This window comes from Tamandua tetradactyla, chromosome 2 (genome assembly GCF_023851605.1).
Source record: "Tamandua tetradactyla isolate mTamTet1 chromosome 2, mTamTet1.pri, whole genome shotgun sequence".
Lineage (NCBI taxonomy): Eukaryota > Metazoa > Chordata > Mammalia > Pilosa > Myrmecophagidae > Tamandua > Tamandua tetradactyla.
In genome coordinates this window covers 141,705,177-141,727,598 of record NC_135328.1, presented here as the reverse complement: position 1 = coordinate 141,727,598, position 22,422 = coordinate 141,705,177, and the positions used below count along the sequence as shown (strand labels likewise).

General features: G+C 43.8%; 1 protein-coding gene across 3 annotated transcripts in view; it reads right to left on the bottom strand.

The window, feature by feature from the left end:
- Window positions 1-3,984: 3,984 nt before the first annotated feature.
- The window catches only part of PPP1R14C (protein phosphatase 1 regulatory inhibitor subunit 14C), a 103,576-nt gene continuing 85,138 nt past the window's right edge, over window positions 3,985-22,422 (bottom strand). The window contains exons 4-5 of one of the 3 annotated variants that reach the window (XM_077149243.1): window positions 18,579-18,614; window positions 5,585-5,681 (exon numbers count right to left, since the gene is read on the bottom strand). In XM_077149243.1, coding sequence (XP_077005358.1) covers window positions 18,582-18,614 — 33 coding nt within the window. In that variant the 3' untranslated portion in view covers window positions 5,585-5,681; window positions 18,579-18,581. Of the gene's footprint in view, window positions 5,682-18,578; window positions 18,615-22,422 lie in introns of all 3 variants that reach the window. The other 2 variants (XM_077149242.1, XM_077149241.1) reach the window with 2 other exon arrangements.

The window sequence follows — 22,422 nt, the reverse complement described above, 5'->3', positions numbered from 1 at the left end:
TTTTTGGTGTCCATTTCTCAAGTCACAATTCCCATAGAGTGTTGCAAAAAGGCCCAGATAATACCTGTGCATGCTGTGGGCTGCATTACCAGAGAGCGACCTTGAGCTTAAGAAAGCCAAATCATTTATATTGGGCTTAAGCCTGCCCGCTCTTTGCTCCAGAGAGAGACAGTACCTCTACCTGCCAAAGCTGTTTACCACACAAATATCCTTGAAATGAATATCAGGAACAAAGGCTGTCAGTGCCTCTGCTTACAAGATGTGCAGAAATGTAAGACCCACGGAGACTGAATTTTAAAAGTGCATATAAATACAATCAAGTCCACATGGGAACTATGTTAAAAGCACACTTTTCTTCACCCCATCTGCTTCCCGGGACTGTCTAGCACCCACCAGAGCAAGGCGAGTCCAAACCTAGCTGGCTTCATTTAATACCCGTCTGAAGAGCCTGGAGCTGAAGCTGTACCAGAGACACATACGGCCTTCTTTATCCAGTTGACCCAGTGAAAGCACTGCTGAACCAGACTCCCAGGCTCTCGTTTGTGGCTGTTCTAATACCAGGACCCTACTGATATGGTAGTTTGGTGTGGGATGGTGGGGACACCCACAGAGCCAAGAGAGGTGGAAAACAATCGAGTTTACAAAAACAATTCATCCCCAGACCAGATACACCAGAGTCAAAAAAAGGGGGCCATTTAGCATCCACAACCACATAAGAATGCTTTTGAAAAAGGAAGCATTTCCAGCATTTGTTTCTAGGTAGTGGGGCATGCCACAGAGGCTGCACAGTTCTTTCTCAGGCAGAAAAAACTGTGAGAAGGTACCCCATGTTTCACAGGCAAATTAAAAAACACTAAAGGGCTGGATCCTAGGGAGGGCGACCAAGAAGCAGAGGGAGGCCCCAGGATCTTTAACTCAGAATCAAACATGGGGAGGTGGTGGCGAATTTCCCCAAGCTGCCGGCCCAAAGAAGGGCTGGGCGAGCGCCTGTCTGAGCAGCACTGGAGGGGCAACAAACGGGCTGACAGCCCCCACCCATCCTAGCAGGTGGGAGAACGGGGGTCGGCAGTGCTCTCTCTGGAGTCTCCTTGTACCATTCGAAGGGAAAGGACCTTCTCCTGAAGATCTCCTCCTCTTTTCCTGGCTCGAGCTCTGCAGCTGCCCTCTCAACCAGTGCCCCTTATTTAACCACAGTCTCTGCTCCAAGAACTCATGTACTCCACCCCATGTCTTCTCTAATTGCACACTCCTCTATGGCTGATGAGCCAGTTCTGCACAGCACACGGCCTTTTATGGGGACTTAAGGTAGTCAGTGAATAGCAGATGTCATGTGCTCTGGGAATCAAAAACCATCTTACCCAGCACAGCTCTTTTTGCCGGCCCAGCATGGACACCCCATGCTCAGATGCCGAGTCCAAGCACTGGCGCTTTATGTCCGGGGGAAAGCCAGGAGGAGCCTGGAGAGGGAGGGTGGCAGCAGGGCAGTGCAGTCTTTGGCTAAGGCCCTCCAGGCACAAAGCTTCCCACCAGCTCGGGCAGCGCACACAGTCCCATATCTGAGCGGGACCATGGGTAGCCATCGATATGAGGCTGTACAGCCTAGTGGTCGAGGGCCTGGGTTTGAATCTCAGCCTGTCATTGAATCTCAGCCTGACCTCAAGCAAGTGGCTTAACCCCCTGAGGTTATTTCCTCATCTGTAAAATGGGGGTAATACAGCCACCTCCTAAGATTAACGTCAGGATTGAATGAGTGAAATCATGTAAGCACTAGCCTAGTGACAGATAAACAGCAACCGTGAGTAGGACTGTGGTCGAAGATGGCATGCCACAAGGCTGAGACCCCATTCCCCAGTGCTTAAGGGATCCCCAAACAGGGAGCTGGACACTTGGGGTCCCTTCCTGCAGGCTGAGACCCGTCTGGACTCTTCTCCCCTCTGGCGGAAAATCAAAGGAAAAATGGTTAATGTGCCCCCTTCCATGACGGCACTGCCTCCTTCGTGATGACACCCCTTTCCGTGACGACACCCCCTTCTGCGATGACACCTTCTTCTGCGATGACCCCCTTCAGTGATGACACTCCCTTCCCTAATGACTCCCCCTTCTGTGATGATGCCCCCTTCTATGACAGTAGAAATGTGGGAGAGGAGGTCACAGACCAGTGCCCTGGGCCCCTGATTCCCATTTTTGGGACCTTGAAAAACAGATCCCACCCACCCCGAGTAGCTCTGATTGAACTGATCTGACCTGCGGCTCAGGCTTCAGTTGTCTGTGAAGCTTCCCAGGTGATTCAATGTACATTCAGGTCTAAGAACCACTGTTCTAATCTGCGAAGAAAATAGCATTTTTTTTTTAACAATCTTTCATCACATTCACTCAGTCCACAAGCATATATTGAGCCCTTTGGTCAGTGAAGCACAGAACCAGGGACTTGGTTTGCAAGACCCAGCCCCAACCTCATTTGGAATTTACTGGAAGAGACAAGCAAGTGGGTGACAGGAGTGATATGTGGGCACTTAGCATGCTGGGCCTCTCTAGGAGTTAGCCAGTCCAGCTCTCCCACAGACCTTGCTGGTGGAGAAAGTGCTCCAGGTGGAGGCAATAACTTTTGCAAAACCCCAGAGGGGAAAATACAGAGAACATTCCAGAAACTCCACGGATTTCAGTGGGACTGGATGTTAGTGCAAGGCCAAAAGCTGAGGCAAGAGAAGCAGGGAATAGTTCCTCACTGGCATGCTAAGGTGTTTGGGCTTCAGCAGAAGGTGGAGTGATCAGAGCTGCCTTCTAGAAAGACCATCTGACTCCTGGGTGGAGAACGGTCCAGAGAGGAGGTAAGACTGGACGTGAGCCAATTCAAAGATAGAGTGTGCCGCTTTGAAGCTATTACGTACCCCAGAAAAGCCATGTCCTTTAATCCTTTATCCAATATTGCTGGGTGGGAGCTTTTCAATTGTTTCCATGGAGATGTGACCCAGCCAACTGTGGGTGGTAACCTTTTGTTAGATGGCGTCCATGAAGATGTGTCTCCACTCATTCAAGGTGGGGTTGCTTACTGGAGCCCTTTAAGAGGGAACCATTTTAGAAAAAGCTTCAGAGCCACCACAACCTACAGAACCACCAGAACAGACAGAGCCTCAGGGAAGCCATGAAGAAGCCTGGAGAGAAAGCTGGCAGATGTCACCATGTGCCTTTCCAGCTGAGAGAGAAACCCTGAGCGTCATTGGCCTTCTTGAACCAAGGTAATTTTCCCTGGATGCCTTAATTTGGACATTTTCATGGTCTTAGAACTATAAACTTGCAACTTAATAAATACCCCTTTTTAAAAGCCACCCCATTTCTGGTATATTGCATTCTGGCAGCTTATGAACTAGAACACAGAGGAACCCAGGCAAGGTAATCTTAAGAAGAAACAACTCTGGGAGGCATTAGCTGAGGGTAAGCTCAGTAACCAAGGACAGGCTTGGGGAGAGATGGGGGTAGGGGTCCAGGTATGGTACAGGCCTCTGGTTCAAGCACACAGGGGTCTCAGGGGGTGCCAGGCCCCGAGGGAGGCAGAAAGTAAGGAGTGAGTTACTGGTGGGACCAGAGGCCTCTGGAAAAAATGAATTCTTACTTCACCCCAAAACCAGAACTTGGCCTGGGCAAGCCAAGTAGAAATCCTGCAAATTCTTTATTTTTCTGTATTTATATGATACATATAAATGCAATAACTGGAATGTTTTATAACTTTTAAATCTTCTTGAGGATTTAAATCAAATGGGTAAAGGGAATTTAAATAGGTGAGGAAAGTTAGGGAGTAGAAGCCAGGCTTGCCTCCAGCTCCCTCCTGAGCCCAGGACTGTGTCAGCGGTACTTGGCTTTCACCATCTCATCAAGGAAAGACATCAGCTGTGGACCAGGATTAGCTACCTGCAAATACCCTATAATGAAAGGTAGTGACAGGGGCTTACCATCCTTATCCACAGAGGGTGTGACCAGATAAAACGACAGTATCAACAGGCTTTGCATGCAGAAAAAAGGCATATGTGCTGGCAGAGTTGCAAGCAGCTCCATTTATTTGAGTAAATAGCTTGTAAAGAAATCATTGGTAAACATTACAAAATTAAATACATTTTCCAAAGCTTGCCAGTATACGTAAAATTCACAAACATAGTTCTTTTTAAAAATAAAATATTCAGAGCACCCTTGATAAAAAAAAAAAAAATGCCTGAGCCTTGTCCTCTCAGGGCCAACCTAGAGACATCTTACAGTTGGTGGGGCTTCCGTGGGGGTAGTGGGCCTCTGGAGGGGAGCGAAAGTTTCCGCTCTTACCTTCTACCCCACCTACACCCCAGCTGAATTTTGATCCTTCTCGTAGGAGCTGGTATCTAATGGAGATGGGCAGGGCAGGTGCCCAGGCTTAGCTCCAAGCATGGGGTAGGGGGTGTAAATGAGGGCCAGGGATGATGGGGGCCCCGGGGTCCTCACCACATCCCAGTGAGAGAAGCCAGAAATGCAGTCTCCATGCATCCAAAGAAGCCATGGCTCCCGAGAAGCAACCAACTTGAGAGAAGGTGAGGGAGACCTTCTGGTTTGGCAGATGGACGCTGTGTCCCCACCCCTCTTTCCACCCCCACCTGCTCCAGCTCTCAAGTCAGCCCTCTGGTCTGCTGCTGCCCAGGCACAGAAGCAACCAGAATCCACGTCTATGGAGGAAAATACCCCATCTGCTAACTTCCTTTCGATCTGCTTTCATGAAGAAAGAATACACAGTATGTGGTTGAAGGCAGATAATTAATTGCTACACTGTGCTTCCTTTTTCCACTGCAAAATATCACTCAGGAAAAGATGGGCGTTTCTTTAGAAATCCTATCAGTTCTTCAAATAAAAAAAACTTTAAAATACCACAAATGAGGCAATGAATACATGACCTGGCAAAGCATCCCAATCAATGAAATAATATGAAGTCCATAAATTAAGCCCTTGACCGACTCAACAGTTTTGTAGTGTAGCTCATTAAAATAACGGATACACTGGATTTTTTTTTTCCCACTTTGGTGCAGAAAGTGAAATTTGAAGGTTGGCAGCACTCACGCCGAGAATACCAGTGGCCTCTTGGAAACACACGTGCTGCGACCTTCAAAGGATGAAGGATGACCACAAATTTATTCCATCATTGTGAAATAAAACTCACATCCAATTGTAACCGAATGGTGTGTAGATATATACACGTACAAGAAATTTGACATCCGAGTCAGATGTACAACTTAAGGAAGAGTATCAGTAAACAAGTTGTAAGAAAATGGTCTTCCCTGTATCGTGAGGTGCAAAACATCCGAATCGTGGTAGAAAACTCTGCCTGGCACGGCCATCCTTGGACACGGACCTGGTTTGATAATTCTGGGTTGGCTGTAGCCAGAGACCTGGTATCTTTGCTATTAAAAATATTATTACACTTAAAAAAAAAAAACCTTAAAGACAAAAAAGGAACACTCTTGAATAAACATCTAATAGAATCCCCACCCCCAAAAGAAGTTGTTCAAAGGACAGCATCTTCAATAACTGTCTTCCTGTGGTCCAAATCCCAGGACCTCTCTTCACCTCTGGGGTAGATGCACTGTGTGCTGCAATCATATGCTCTTTTTCTGCGGAGGGCTCAGTTTCCTCATGCCTCTTATCCGAGAAAGCAGCTCTTTGATGAATTCCTAAGAGACAGCAGAAGAAGGTAAGATGAGAGAGCCACGTGTAAAAATTAGCGTTTACTTTAAAATTTGTTTAAAGTAACAGGCTTCCACAGACAGATTTGGTGGAAGGTGAGAATGCCAACAGGGACTATACAGGACTTTTTAATTAATGTTTTTTTTTTCATTTTGAAATATAATATATATACAAAAAAGCAATACATTTCCAAGTACATTTTAGCAAGTAATTATAGAACTGATTTTAAAGTTCGGTATGGGTTACAGTTTCACGATCTTTTGTTTTTTCTTCCAGCTGCTCCAAGACACTAGAGACCAAAAGCAGTATCAATATAATGATTCGGCAGTCATATTCATTTGTTAAATCCTGTCTTCTCTGTTATACTCCTTTTTTTTTAATAACATATATACATAAAAGCAATACATTTTCAAAGTACATTGCAACGACAAGTTGTAGAAGAGATTCAGAGTTTGGTATGGGTTACAAACTTCTGGGTTTTTATTTCAAGTTTCTCTAAGGTGCTGGAGGCTAAAGTAAATATCAGTATAATGATTAGTAGTCATACTCATTTGTTAGCCCTACCTTCTCTGTATAACTCCACCATCACCTTTGATCATTCTCCCACTCTTTAGGGTTATTTGGGCTATGGCCATTCCAACTTTTTCATGTTGGAAGGGGCTGTCGATAATATGGGATAGGGGGATGGAACTAGTTGATGTTCTGGAGAGGCTGACCCCTCTGCATTTCAGGACTTAGCTGGCCCAGGACCCATCTGGAGGTTGTAGGTTTGGGAGAGTTACCCTAGTGCATGGAACCTTTGTAGAATCTTATCTAATGCCCTTATATAATGCCCTAGGCATTCTCTAGGGTTGGTGGGACTACAGGGCATTTTTAAACAAATGAAAAGTGCTTAGACGTCACATCACAGTACCTTTTCACTGCTGTACTCTCTTTAGGGAGAAAACAGGCATCCTCCTCTCATTTATCTATTGGGCCCCTGAAGGCATATGTGGTTTGGATCTTTAATAAGTGCAAACAAATCACCTAGGGATCTTGTTAAATGTAGATTTTGATTCAGTTTGTCTGAGTTGGGCTCTGAGATTCTGTTTCCAACAAGCTTCCAGATGATGCCAAGTGTGCCCCAGACCACATTTGGAGAAGCAAACCTATACCAGTGGTTCTCAAATATGAGTGTGTATCAAACCACATGGGGGACTTGGTAAAACACGGATTGCTGGCCATGACCCCTGGGTTTCTTACTTAGTAGGTGTGGGGTAGGGCCTGAGAATTTGCATTTCTAACAAGTCTCAATGCCGCTGTTGCTGGTCCAGGGACCCCATTAAGAGAACCACCAGTCTAGAGCACAATAAAAGTATTTTGACTTTTTTTTTTTTTTTACTGAAAACCATAGTTAAAAAGAAAAGTATTTTATAGTCTAATTCAGCACACACAAACACAGACCAGAAATAAAAACTTAAAGAACAAATACTTACTACATGCAATAAACTCTCATATCTACTGTTCTATTCCACTTTCATTTTGAAAGTAATGCTGGAGATGGATGGATGGATGGATGGATGGATGGATGGATGGATGACAGATAAACAGAATGGCAAATGTGGCAAAATGTTTCAAGTTGGCGGGTCAGGGTACCAGGAGGGGGTATGTTGGAGTTCTCTGTACAGGTTTTAAATTATTTTTGCAACTGTCCTGTAAATTTGAAATTATTTCAAAATAAAAAGTTTATATAAATAAATAGAAAGCGAGAGAGAAAGAAAGACAAAAAGGTAAAGCTCGGCGAGACCTACTAAAATAATGACAAAAAAAAAACAAGAATAAAATCTGGAATGGTTCCCACTTTAAACCATCAGGAATCTTTCATTGTTGCCTCATGTTTTAAAATGTTTGTCTACCAAGCAAGTCACACTTATTAACTAATTAACTCATCTTCCTATTTTGTATTTGTCGAAGTTCACTTCTGGTCAGACTTTCTGATCAGAAGTGACAGCCAGTGAGTAAGAGGCCAGGGTAAGCACCAGAGACCACCCAGGAGCAAAACAACCAGGAAAATCTCCTCCCCATTAAGGCCTTCTGGAAACCTGAAAACACCCCCCAGCCAACTACAACCCTCACAGTCTGAGTTCCCAGACAAAATGATCTCTGCTCTAAGATATAATAAAATTAAATATTTAAAAGTGTATTAGGCACCCGATTTCTTTTTTTTTTTTTAATCTTTTTGCTACATAAATGTAGTATGTGCTTTTTCTAAAAAAAAAAAAAAAACTTGGAAAATACACACCATTAACAATGTACTCCTCAGATTTAAACACTATTACATTTCCTTCAATGGATATTGTTCCACCTAATTAAGTTCATACTGTGGAAATGTATCTTTTTTTTATCACTTAGTACTGTATCAGAAGCTTTTTCCCAAGAATAGTAAATATTCTTCCTAAAAATTAATAGGAATGGTTATATGGATTAATTCCCCCCATCACCAGTTCTTTGGATGGTCCTGGGCTTTTCAAAACTCTAAACAATGCCACCACTGACATCTGAGTGCATAAATCTTTGCAACTTGGGTTGCATTTTAATCACTACCATCTCTGAACATGGACAGAAGGAAAAATACTTACGAAGTAAATTGAGGTCCTATTTCAATTTTCTGAACATTGTCTATTTTATCTAATTTAAATAATTTTCTGGGATGAATAAATGCCATGTTTTCCATTAATATTGTTTTTGCAAAGTTAAGTGTGTTTCTTATTGCCGTCTTATGATGTGGTTTAGACAATACATTGTATTCTGTGTACACAGCTTCAATGTTGGTTTGGGAATCTCTTACTCAAAGGACTCCTGCAAAGAGTTTCAGCATCTGAATGTAGATTTCCTTCTTTTTAAAGAAGAAAAAAACAAAGGTTGGATCTTGTTGATAACTTTGGTAATTTTTCTGCACTATTTTAATAAAACAGTTTTCACAAAGATCATCTTTAAAGTAAAGGCTAAAATTACACAAGGAATAATATTTCCTGAGCTACAAACCTTTTTTCAAGACAAAAGTAGTTTTGTAATTTAAAGCCAAATTCAAATGTTCTCTGAAAATTGATCGTGATGTGCATAAATCTCATTGAATGTTAAATAAATGAGATAGTTTGTCTTGTGTCTGTGATATATTAAAATGAATGAAAAACTCCAATTTGAAATTTTATGGCTGTCTACTATCATTTTATACTTTACCATATCATACATATTTTAAATCCTATGAATTTAAAATCAAATTGTTCATTAACATTTCAATACCAATTTTCTATAATCATCTATTGATGACAGATGATTCTTAAAGAAGCCTCAGGGATTTCTAATTGAATATTTTGATTGCTATTAGTTCATATTACACAAAAATACTCTCTATATTTGTAACTACCAACATATCTCATTTATTTCCAAAGCAGATGACTCAGACTTGGGCTGGGAGCTGATTTGGACTAAACAGGTGTCTTAGTTTGCTAGGGCTGCTATGAAAAATGCCATGCACTGGGTTGGCTTAAAGAACAGGAATTTTTTGTCTCATGGTTTTAGAGGCTAGAAGTGCAAAATCAAGGTATCAGCAGGACTTGCACTCTCCTGGAGTCTGCAGCATTCCAGCAATTCTCTGTTAACATGGAGCTCTCTCTCCACCCAACTAAGCTAAAATTCAGTGTCTGGCATCCAACTGAAAATGACTGATCATGAGAAAAAAAAAGCAGGAAAATACAACCCATAAAGAGGAGAGCAATCAATCAAAACTGTTTGCTCCTCTGGTTTCCTCTGACTTCAGCTTCCGCTGACTGACCGCAACAGAATTTCCTCTGCTTAGAGGGACTCCAGTTATATGGAGTAAGGCCCAGTCTGATTCAATTTGGCTTCCTCCAAATAGGATCTTCAGAGATCACACCTTAACCAATAACAACATTTTCCAAGGTCCTCTGTACACAAGGGTTCACCCACAGGACTGGGGTTAGGACTTGAGCATATTGTTCATAGGGGACATGACTCAATCCCCAACAATAGAAAATGGCTGCTTCTTTAAGGACATGATATCTGAGTTGAGACCTGCATTAACAAAGAGAGGCCAGTTTGAAGGAGGCCTTCTGGCTCTAGGTCGCGGCATATGTGCAAAGGTCCTGCAGAAACCAAACAAGGGAGTGGACATTCCTGGTGCAGAATGGCCAGGCTGGGTATGGTGGAAGCGATGCTGAGTGTGGTGGAAACGATGCAGGCCCAGGTCCCCAGGACTTGTGGTCATACTAAGGTGATGACAATGCATTCCTGTTGCAATGGAAACCACAGCAAGCTCTTCAGTAGGGAACAACAGTACCGGATTCATGGTTTTGAAAGATGCCCCTGGCTGCTATACAGAGAATGAATTTACTTCATTTTTCTTGTTCTTTGGTTTTGTTCTGCTCATCAGATCTGTGGGTTTATAGTTTTTGTCAAATTTGGAAAAGTTTTGGTGATTATGTTTTCAAATAGTTTTCCTATCGTTCTTCTCTTCTTTGATGGTTCTAATTGCACATGTATTGGGCCACTTGAGTTATCTCATAACTCTCAGATATCCTGTTCAAACTTTTCAGTCTTTTTCCTCAATGTATCTTTCTCATTTTGAATAACTTCTAAGGCTACATCTTTAAGTTCTCTAATCTTTTCTTTTACAAGTAATCTGACATTAATCCCATCCAGGGCATGTGTGGTAGTTAGATTCCGTTGTCAACTTGCCCAGATGAAGACACCTAGTTCTGTTGCTGTGGACATGAGCCAATGGAAGGTGAACCTCATCTGTTGCTGATTTACATCTGCAGTCGGCTAGGAGGTGTGCCTGCTGCTATGAATGACGTTTGACTTAGTTGGCTGGTGCTTAAATAAGAAAGTGCAACGTAGCACAGCTAAGCAGCTCAGCATTCCTCATCTCAGCACTCGCAGCTCAGCCCAGGCCTTTGGAGATGCAGAAAGAAGTCACCCCGGGGAAAGTTGTTGGAACCAAGGGGCCTGGAGAGAAGACCAGCAGAGACCACCCTGTGCCTTCCCACAAAGGAAGAACCTCAGTGGAAAGTTAGCTGCCTTTCCTCTGAAGAACTAACAAAATAAATCCCCTTTTATTAAAAGCCAATCCGTCTCTGGTGTGTTGCATTCTGGCAGCCAGCAAATTAGAACAGATTTTGGTACCGGAGAGTGAGGTGCTGCTGCAGTTCACAAATACCAAACACGTTGAACAGCTTTTTAAGTGGATAAAGGGAAGAATCTGGAGGAGTTGTGAGAAGCTTGATAGGGAAGGCCTAGAATGCTTTGAAGAGACTGTTGGTAGAAATGTGGACTCTAAAGATACCTCTGACCAGGCTTTAGACAGAGATGAGGTACATGTTATTGTAGATTGGAAGAAAAGCGAGCCTTGTTTTAAAATGACAGATAATCTGGCAAAATTGACTAGTGGCTTTGGCTGGAAAGCAAATTTTAAAAGCCATGAACTTGGATATTTAGCAGAAGAGATCTCCAAATTAAATGTGGAAACTGCAGCCTGGTTTCTCCTCACAGCTTACAGTGAAATAAATATTTTAGAGAATAAGAGACTTAGAGAGAGCAGAGAATGCTGCAGCACCACAAAGCAGAGAGTCCACCAGCCAGTGACCTTTGGAGATGAAGAAGGAAAACGCCTCCTGGGAAGCTTCATGAAATAAGAAGCCAGAAGAGAAAGCTAGCAGATGACGCCATATTTGCCATGTGCCCTTCCAGCTGAGAGAGAAGCTCTGATTGTGTTTGCCATGTGCCGTCTCACTTGAAAGAGAAACCCTGAACTTCATCGGCCTTCTTGAACCAAGGTATCTTTCCCTGGATGCCTTTGATTGGACATTTCTATAGGCTTGTTTTAATTGAGACATTTTCTTGGCCTTAGAACTGTAAACTAGCCACTCATTAAACTACCCCTTTTAAAAGCCATTCCGTTTTGGTGTATTGCATTCCAGCAGCTAGCAAACTAGAATAGCATGTTTTTTCATTTCAGACTCTGGTTGTCATTTCTAGAAGCTCAGTTTTGGTCTTTGTTATATCACCCATGTCTGTTCTTAGCATATTCAATTTTTCCTCCAGCTTTGAATATATGGAATATAGTTTAGTAACTTCTAATGTCCTTGTCTGCTAATTCTAATATTTGTGTCAATTTTTAGTTGGTTTTGATTGGTTGCTCTCCACATTATGGGTTGTATTTTCCTGCTTTTTTTTTCATGATCATTTTCAATTGGATGCCAGACACTGAATTTTAGCTTAGTTGGGTGGAGTGTATCTTTATACTCCAATGAGCATTTGTGCTGGTTTGAAAGGAAGTATGCCCCCTAAGAAAAGCCATGTTTTAATATAAATCCCATTTCATAAAGGTAGAATAATCTCTATTCAATACCATATGTTTGAAACTGTAATGAGATTATCTCCCTGGATTATGTGATTTAGTCAAGAGTGGTTGTTAAACTGGATAAGGGGATGACATGTCTCCACCCATTTGAGTGGGTCTTGATTAGTTTCTGAAGTCCTATAAAAGCAGAATGAGAGATTCGGAGAGAGCAGAGAATGCTGCAACACTAAAAAGCAGAGAGACCACCAGCCAGCGACCTTTGCAAATGAAGAAGGAAAATGCCTCCCAGGGAGCTTCATGAAGCCAGAAGCCAGGAGAGAGAGCTAGCAGATGACGCCGTATTCACCACGTGCCCTTCCAACAGAGAGAGAAGCCCTGTGTTTGCCATGTGCCGTCTCACTTGAGAGAGAAACCCTGAACTTCATCGGCCTTCCTGAACCAAGGTATCTTTCCATGGATGCCTTTGATTGGACATTTCTATAGACTTGTTTTAATTGGGGCATTTCTCAGCCTTAGAACTGTAAACTAGCAACTCATTAAATTCCCCTTGTTAAAAGCCATTCCGTTTCTGGTATATTGCATTCCGGCAGCTAGCAAACTAAAACAGCATTCCTGATTTTTTTTTTGGAGGGTGGGGCAAAGTTAAATTACTTGGAAACAGTTTGATTGTCCAAGTCTTGTTTTCAAGATTTCTTAGGCATTACCAGGACAGCCTTCAGTCTAGGGCTAATCATTCCCCAATCTGAAGTAAGACAATTCTGAGGACTCCATCTAATAACTGTGAATTTTGAGGCTTTCCCTCCTAGCTGGTGAGACCAGGCTGTATTCCTGGTCCTCTGTGAGTGTCACTTCTAATCATTTTGGTTGGTTCTTACTCTGGCATGTGCTGATTAGCTCCTTGCAGAATATTTGGCAAGGACCCTCTACAAACATTTTCCATGGAGGTCCAGATACCCAGCTTCACTTAAAAAGAAATGAAAGGTTTGGCAACCTTAGATCCACATTCTCCCAGGGCAGCTAATCCACTGTTGCTGCATAGTAGCTGTTCTTCTCAGATCAGGCACACTGGCCATAGGCCCCATCACTCCCTACCATAGCACCTATCTATTTAACCCCCTTAAATTACCTGCTGGCCCCCCCAGATGTCAGTGGGTGCCTGAGTTTAAAATCCCTAATATGCAGGGTGCTGAGGGTGCAAAGAGAAGCTCACAGGGGAGTGAGGAGAGAGGGAGAGAGAGAGAAGCAATATGAGCAAAGATCCAGAAGCATGGAGTAATAGGGTGTGTGCAGGGAATTGCAAACTTTATTATTTAGTTGTTGTGGAGGCACAATTTGGGAAGCAGGCAGAGGGCAGGTCAGGGTTTATTGCAGAAGTAGCTTAGGCTCAAGTTCCTCCCTCTTTGGCTCCCACCCATTGATTTCCCTCATTCATTGCCATCACCGACCTTAGTAATAATAACTAGCACATTTACTGATCTTTCACTGTGTGCGGGAATTTTTCTAAACCCTTGTGCGCATTCTGTGGTAGATTCTGTCTCATGGCCTCTTCACAGACAGGAAATGGAGCTCAACGACAGAGGTTCAGTGATTCGCCCGGGGCCTTTTCAGGGATGGCCAGCAGGGCAGGGGCTGCACCAGCTGCCCCTACAGCCTCCCTCCCACTTAACTGACACGGGAAGTGCATGTGCCCAAGAAAGAATGAATGCCTGAGTCACCAGCTGAGGGATTTCCAAGTGAAGCATGATAAGTTACTGAAGGCAGCTCCCTAACCACAAAAGACATAACTTTTTGAGACACTCCAGAAGGGCCTTCTCAGCACCTTTTTTACTTTCTAGCTCTAGTTAGAAAGGTAGATGAGGGTTCATAAAGAACTCCCCGGTGTATATAGGTTCCAGACTGGGAGTTGGCCTGGTTATGCTTCACCTCGTGGAAGAGAAGACAATGAACATGCATTCACGACTTTCTTGGGGTAGCCTCTTTACATATTATCATGCTAAATCCAATGTACAAGGTTTTATCATCTCTACTTTACAGATCAGAAAGCCAGACCTTCTGGTCTATTGCAAGTTAAGTGTCCAAAACTACAAAGTAAATCTTTGAATTGAGGGGTCTTGATTCCAACTGAATTCAAGAATTACATCCAGAGCCCCCACTATGTACCAGGCTCCACTGCGAATACTGAGATACAGAGAGGAAGAAGGCAGAGAGGCCTGGCTTTAAAGGTGTTCCCAGGCCAACCAGAAAGGAAGACCAGAGACCAGCCCATCAAAGTAAGGCCCAAGCTGCAGTGCTGGGGTGTCATGGGCATCCTGCAGATAGAAGGGTAGCACACTGCCCACCCAGGGCTGAGGATGGCTCTGCAGGGGACACGGTGCTAGGCTAGGAATGGCTCTTACCTCTCTCCACTGTCTCAAGCAATGGATGACAGGCCAAAAGGAACTCATGGCTCCAGGAGCACCTTGACAACTTACAAGATGGTCTACCTCCCATCGTGCCTCCTTTCCACTCCCCGCCCTCCCTCCCTACTCCCCAGCCCTCTACCCAAGAACTCCCTCCTGTGCTCTCATAAAAGGTAAACTTTTTATTAGCTGAGCACCTCTCCACCAGTTTCCTAATGTTTGATATACTATTTCAGTTGACTGTCATACTTTTTAAAAGGCAAACATACCCATTTTACCTGGACATGATTTCAAGACAAGCAGCATCTATTTTTTTAGATCGCTGCAGCAGCTTTTTCCTAAAGGCTTCCCAGAATGCAACCTAAGGAATCCCAGGTCTTCCTCTTTGTCTCTGCCGCCTACAACTGTGTCCACTGTGGTCTGTCATGAGCTGGGCTCTGCTTGGTCCTGCATGTGCCTGGGCTGGATGTCAGCTGAATAAATTGCTGCCTGTACCTACACCCAGAGAGAAAGCTGGGCCCTGTGTCCTGCGAACTCTATGATCCAGGAGGCAGCGAGAGAGAAGACAAGTCAAGACTCTGGATTACAAACATAGGTAACCCTTTGAAACCAGTGCCAAACAATTCATAGGGATCTGCTCCTCTACGGCAGGAGCGACTGAGAGCACACAGGAAGGAGAAGGGCAGTCGCATGGTTAAAGGGCACAGACTCGAGCCAGCCACACAGCCTGGGCTCAACCCTTGCTCCACCACTTAAGGGTTAATTATTTTCTCCATGCTTCATTTTTCATCTGTAAAGTGGGACTGACAGTACCAACACCCATCCTCTGATTTGCTGTAAGGATTAAATGAGTAAATGAATGAATATTTGTAACGTGCCTAGGAAAGTGTTTTTACCATAATAAGTGCTGTGCAAGCATTTGCTGCTATCATCATCATCATCACCATCGTCACCATCACCACCATTACCACCAGCATCACCACCGTCCCCCGATTCCCCGCCAACACCATCACCGTCATCACTGTCGCTACCACTGTCATCATCAACACTGCAAGTGCCCTGAACTTTACCAAAGCAACATTTATAGGAGGCACAAATTCAAATCAAGAACATGCTACTCTGATTACACCAAGAAAAAATGTACCCCATCTCCCCCACCACTCTGAGGAAAGGTTCAATAATCAGGGCAGATGAGAAGGCAGTTGCAGACGCCCCTCAGGCCATGTGCGCTCAGGTCAGGGTGCCAGTACAGGCCGGAGCAGCACAGTGAGCTTCCTCGGGAAGCTGCCAGTGACCCTGCCCTGCAGGCGCTCCTCACTCTGTGTTCATCGGCTCCCCCAGCCTCAGACAGCAGAGGTTCTGATTGCTGAGATCACCTCCACAAGCCTTTCCAGGTCCTGCCTTGTCAAGAGTCAAAGTCCTACAGCATATTCCTTATTGGACACCGACTTCGACCTCTGCTCCCCACAAGTTCAGTTGCAGCAACCGCCAAGACCAGCCACTGAAGAGCCACTTTCGCTGCCTATCTTCCCCTCTCTGAGGGCTGCCAGTGAGTGCATTTGCCCTTTACAGCATGAAGCACATGAAGTGGACTTCAACGCATTCCTTTAGGGACATTTTTCAACACCCCTCTCCTGACCAACAATAACAACCACTGCCACCTCCCATCTCCTTTAGTTCTTCCTTCTCCCACTTCAACTCCTACAGGCCTTTGAACATGGTCTCTATCACACCACAAACAAGGACTTTGCCTTTCCCTTCATCAAACTATTATCCCTTAAAACAGCAGTCATCTCTTCAATAAACACCTTTCTAAATGATCCTGGGCCCCTTCCCCCAAATTCACCCCTGGACCCTATTTTTGCATGTGAGAAAGCTCTGCATTCACCTTTTTGTATCACTAACTCACCTGGGATTATTTTTACCCCTAGCATAACCATTTCTATTTTGCTTAGGACAGTACCAGGTTCTCTGTGAGGGCCTGTCTGAAGCTCACATCCAGCTAATACTCATTGGGCATCGTTTGTGTGGCCAGCAGTCTGGACATTTTGACATAATATCTCATTTCATCATTACAACTGTTTTGTGAAAGAGGCTCAGAGAGGTTTACAGGTTCCTCCAAGGTCACACAGCTACTGAGAGATCACATCGGGATTCAAACCCTATATTTACCTAAAGATCTAGGTCACCTGGAATCACGACCCTGGGATGGGTGGTACAATGTCTTCTCTCTTTACCATGTTGTTCAAGGTAAGAAATCTTTTTTACTATGTGACCAGCCCAGGTAACCTTAGTCTAATTCAAAACAAGACTAAACTGACTTGAAATGTGTGTGACACATATAGAAATCCTTAGAATTTTCAGTGTGAGGGAAGGATGATCACTATTCTAAGGGCTGTGCTCTACAGGTGGACTCAGGAGACCATTTCCCAGGGCATGAACCTTTCCCTCCACTTCCGTACATGGCATCATCCCCAAGACACAAAAATTCCAAGACACAAAATTACTCAAGAGCCTTAAGTAAGCAGCCTCTCACTCTAGCTAAGTTACAAATATTAAAAAAAAAAAAAAAAAAAAAAAGAGAGAAGAAAAAGAGGAGGAGAGGGGCAGGCAAAGGTGATTCAATGGCAGAATTCTCACCTGCCATGCTGGAGACTCGGGTTTAATTTCTGGTGCCTGCCCATGCAAAAAAACAAAGGAGGAGAGAGAAAAGAGGGGAGGGAGAAGAAGAGATGACACTCACTGTACCCTAGACCCCACCCAACCACTCCAGCCCCCACCCCCATACCACTGAGGGTCTCGCGGTCATGCCACTGCCCTTACCCAGGCCTCTGCACTCGACACTGCTAAGGATTCCTGCCTTCCTTCTTTCCTTTTTGAGTCATCAACTTTATTAAGGAATAATTTATTAATAATAAACTGCATCAACTTAAAGTGTATCAATCAATGATCATGGGGATTGAATCACGTTCTCCCAAAACACATACTCGAGCCCTAACCCCAGTTCTGTGAATGTGGACCCACTTGTAAGTAGGACCTTTGAAGATGTCATTATGAGTTAAGTGTGGCCAAAGTGAATAAGGGTGAGCCTTAATCCAATATAGCTGAAGTCCCTATAATGAAAGGAAATCAGACAGAGAAGTAGAAATCAGAAGTAGGAGAAGCCAGAGAGAAAGATCTTCACGTAATGGAGAACTAACACACCAGAATGCCACAGACTTTGGAGAAAGCATGACTTTGCTGACATCTTGATTTTGGATTTCTGGCTTCCACAACTGTGAGCCAGTAACTTCCTGCTGTTTAAGCTAAGTGGAGTGTGGTATTTGTTAATAGCAACCGTAACAGACTAAGACAGATGAGTTTTGACAATTGCTTACACACATAAAACTCTATACATACAAGATGGAGAACATCCCCCAGACCCCCAGAAGATTTCTCACCTTCCTTTACAGCTCATTCTCCCTCTGTCCCCAGTCCCCAGTTTCTGTCACTATAAATTTGTTTGCATTTTATACAAATGAAACCATTCATTATGTACTCCCTTTAGCCTGACTTTTTTTACTCTGTATTTCTGAGACTCATCAGTGTCACTGTGCATATCAGTAGTTTGGTCCTATATATGGCTGAGTATTTATCCATTTTGTAGTTACACCACAAATTATTTATCCACTCATCTTTTAATGGACATTTGAATGGTGTTTTAGTTTGTTCAAGCTGTCAGGATGCAGTATGTCAGAAATGGAATGGCTCTTTAAAAGAGAATTTATTAAATTGTAAGGTTACAGTTCTAAGGCTATAAAAATGTCCAAACTAAGGCATCCAGATAAAGATACACTAGTTCAAGAAAAGCTGATCAGAACACCTCTGTCAGCTGGGAAGGCACATAGCAACCTCTGCCAGCTTTCTCTCCGGGCCTCTCATTTCAAAAGGCTTCCCAGGGGGCGTTTTCTTTCTTCATCTCCAAAGGTCTCTGGCTGTGTGGGCTCTTTCCAAAATGTTTCCCTCTTAAAGGACTCCAGCAAGCAAACCCACCTAAATGGGTGGAGCTGCACCTGTATGGAAATCACCTAATCAAAAGTTATCACCCAAGGCGGGCCATAGTAGCTCACTGGCAGAGTTCTCACCTGCTAAGCTGGAGACCCGGGTTCAATTCCCAATGCCTGCCCATGCAAAAAAAAAAAAAAAAAAGTTACCACCCACAATTGTCTGGGTTACATCTCCATGGAAACAACTTAATCAAAAGATCCCACCTAGCAATACTGAATCAGGGTTAAAGAACATGGCTTTTCTGGTGTATACTATTGTGAACAAAACTGCTATGAACATACCCCATACAAATATTTGTGTGGACATATTTTTGCATGTGTTTCCTTGGAGTCATTGCTTATCAATGCAATGGTTGGGTTATTTGTTAGGTACATGTTTACTTTTCAAATAAAACTACCAGTTTTCTAAAGTGGTTGCATCAGTTTACATTCCTGCCAGCAGGGTATGAGAATTTCAGGCGTTTCATATCCTCATCAACACTTGGTATTGTCAGGTTTTCTCAGTTTAGCCATTCTAGTGCTTGGCCTCCCCTCCTCCCTCCCCTTGTCCCTTTCACCCACTCCCACACCCCAATAAAGTGCTGGCATTCTCCAACACTCTGTCCCCAAGCCTCTTTGAGGCACTTTCTCTCATCTAGCTTTCCCCTCAAACCAATGACTCTCAAATCTCATCTTCAGCTCTAGCCTTACCCCTGAGATCCGGGATTGCATTTCTTGGGGCTACCAGAGGTCTCCCAAGGGGTGTTCCTCAGTCACCTCAGTCTCAAAATGAACAAGAGTTTACTCTTTGTAACCTATTGCTTCCTCACACCTGCCCTGATCCCTCAGGAATTCACAATTCCCTTATCTGCATCCTGATCGTACCATCATTTGGAGAGATAGCATTTATCTCCAGATTAATCTATAAATTTAATGCAATTTCAATCAAATAGTCAATAAAAAAAAGAAAAAAACAAAATGAAAATAAAAATAAGAAATAAGAAAGAAATACAATAGAAATTTATATTTCAGAACAAAATATAAAGCACTGGGGTAGTAAAATATTTCTTAATAATATTTATTTCTAAAAAGTACAAAGCATGGAAGTTGTCATTTTTAAATCTGACTTCAACTTAAAGTAAAAACTTCTTTACAACCTACATGATGGTCAAGGGACTATTATCCAGAATACATAAAGAACTCTTACAAATCAACAAGAAAAACACCAACAACCAAAAAGAAAAATGGACAAAGAATTCAAATGGGTAATTCCCAAAGAAGGTAATATGAACAACCAATAAGCTTACAGACAAAAAAAAGACACTGAACCTCACTAGCAGTCAGGAAAATGTGTATTAAAATAATGAGAAACGATCAGATTGGCAAAATTTAATCCAGGTATGGAGATGAGAGGCAACAAGGGAAATCTTACATTCTGCTGGTGTGCATGCCACAGGGACAAACATTTTGAACAGCAATTCCATTTTTAGTTATATTCCTTGGAGAAACTCTTGTAACTATGCACAAAGCAACAGGACAAGAATAGTTATTGCAGCATTATTTGTAATAACGAAAAACTGAGGACAGCCTGAGGATGAACAGAAGACTGTGTATACTGTGTGTGTGTGTATATAATGGTATATTAAAACAAAGGAATGTTACACAGCAACAAAAATGAACGAATTAAGCCTTGTGTTAACATAGATAAAGCTCAGAAATCTAATATTGGCTGAAATAAGCAAGCTGAAGAAGAAAACTTGCAAAATATTACTCATATAGTTAAAAAGCATGCAAAATAATAATCTGTGTGCACATGTATCACCCCCACTTGACTGCAGGAGGCTTGTCTTTGTTTTCCTAGCACAGGACTTAATACACGAGACGTGCTAAGGAAACATTAGCAAAGTAAGAGAATATGCACATGCAATGGGCATAAAAGTGAAGAACCAGAGAGAGGGGGCACTTGAATCTTTGGATGTCAAATGGATGAGGAAAAACAGCCATATGAGTGTCAGCTGGCCCCGGCAACTGTGGAAGAAGGGACCTGAGAGAAAGAGACAGACAGACAGACAAAGGGATGGAGAGGAGAAACAGAGAGAGAGAGATTAAAGTGGCAAGAGAAAGAAAAGAAAATATATTTCCAGTGAGCTTGACTGGAAATTGACCTTATAGAACAGACAGCCACCTAATTTATGACAGACTTCTGTGAAAGAAAGAAGGCCAAGACTTATACTTCATCTTTTTCTTCTCTTCTTTTCCCCACAGAAATGCACGAGCACATTTCCGAGGGGCCTGGCAGCAGCCGTGAGGACAGAAGGCCTCTTCGCCCAGGCGTGTGGCACCATCACAGGGACGTGGAGTCACAGCGACTTCAGTCTGCTTGGTGCTCCCACCCCACACCCTGGCCCACCTGGTTTCTCCTGGTCCCTGTGGTCCTCAGTGGCCCTCCCCCCATCCCTCCTAGACCCCCTGTTCCTCCTTGCCCCCACCCGACCCTCCTGGGCTCCACAGTGCCCACGGTTCTCAGCCTCCATCCCCCCATGCCCGCTCCAGCCTGTGCCAAGGGGTGGCAGATGGACACACGCTTTGTAATTATCACCCTAGCCAGGCACCTGGTACCCTTCCCTAGTCATTCAGCATAATTAATCTGTTATGCTCATTGATGACAAGGCACCACTTATGGCACAACAGGTCCGCTGGAAAGGGGGAAGAAGAGAAACCACAAGAGAACTGCAACCACTGATTGGTGTAAAAATTACACTTAGGTGATTCTTTTAAGTATTTCAAGTCATGTGAAAGGATAAGTAAAAGTAAATGGATACTCTGCAGTATCCTTGAATTAGAATTGTTTGCTGACAAAGGGGTTTTTAAAAGAAAGGCTTAACATATTGCTGTTCAGCAAATGGTTTCCCCAACCACAGGAATTCTGTAAGTCAGGCGAGCTCCAACAGGGTGCCCGGCAGATTCCACAGGTGAACCTGCTTTTCCAAAACACAGCATCCACCCCTCAAGTGGCCTGCAATCGGGGGGACACTGGGAGGAAGGGAAAGGGGGGTGCAGGGGGGAGAGGCGAAGAGAGGAACAGCAGGTAGGGATTCCCAAGTCTGGGATTGTCGGGGTCCTCATCCCTCCGGGAACCACAGTGGGTTGCGTGAGTCCTCAGGCTCATCTCCTCTTTGACACACACGCCCCATCACTGTGTCAGTCTCTTCCTTAAAAATGCACATTTTCCCGGGGCCTACCCATGAGCAATAACAAAAAAACACACATTCATAGATGCCATCTGCCCCCAGCCCCAGGTCTCACGGCCTCAGTTCTCACGGCCTCAGGATAGCAAGTTCACCTCTGTGTTTAAGTAGCCATATAGACGCTTCTTCCAGAAAACCAGGTGGTCAGCCAGCAAGGCAGGAATCCCACCAGGGGTGCACGGGTGGAGGGAGAGGAGAATTTCCAGATCCACCCAAGTTTAGATGGGAGGGTAGAACAGAAGGATGGGCGGGACACATGCCCCTTTAAAGAGATGATGGCAACACCTGGAAAATGCTCCAAATGACCCAAAGAACCAAGTTGGCATTTCGAGAATCACACCGTAAACCTTTATCACCCTGAATATCCAGGTCCCACGGGAGCCCACCCAGACCAGCGGTGATTCAACCCTGATGACCTCCCCTTGGGACGTGACACTGAGATCTGCCTCCTGTGGTCACCTCACAGGCATTGAGAGCAGACAACAAGCACCATCCTCGCTCCCCTCTGAAATACTTTTAACTGAATTTTTCTTTTCTTTTTTTTTTTTTTAATGGGCAGGCACCGGGGATTGAACCCAGGTCTCCGGCATGGCAGACAAGAACTCTGCCACTGAGTCACTATTGCCTGCCTTAATGCACTTTTGGAGGGAGGAGATTTATTTGTCTTTACCCAGCTTTGCTGATGGGCGCATCAG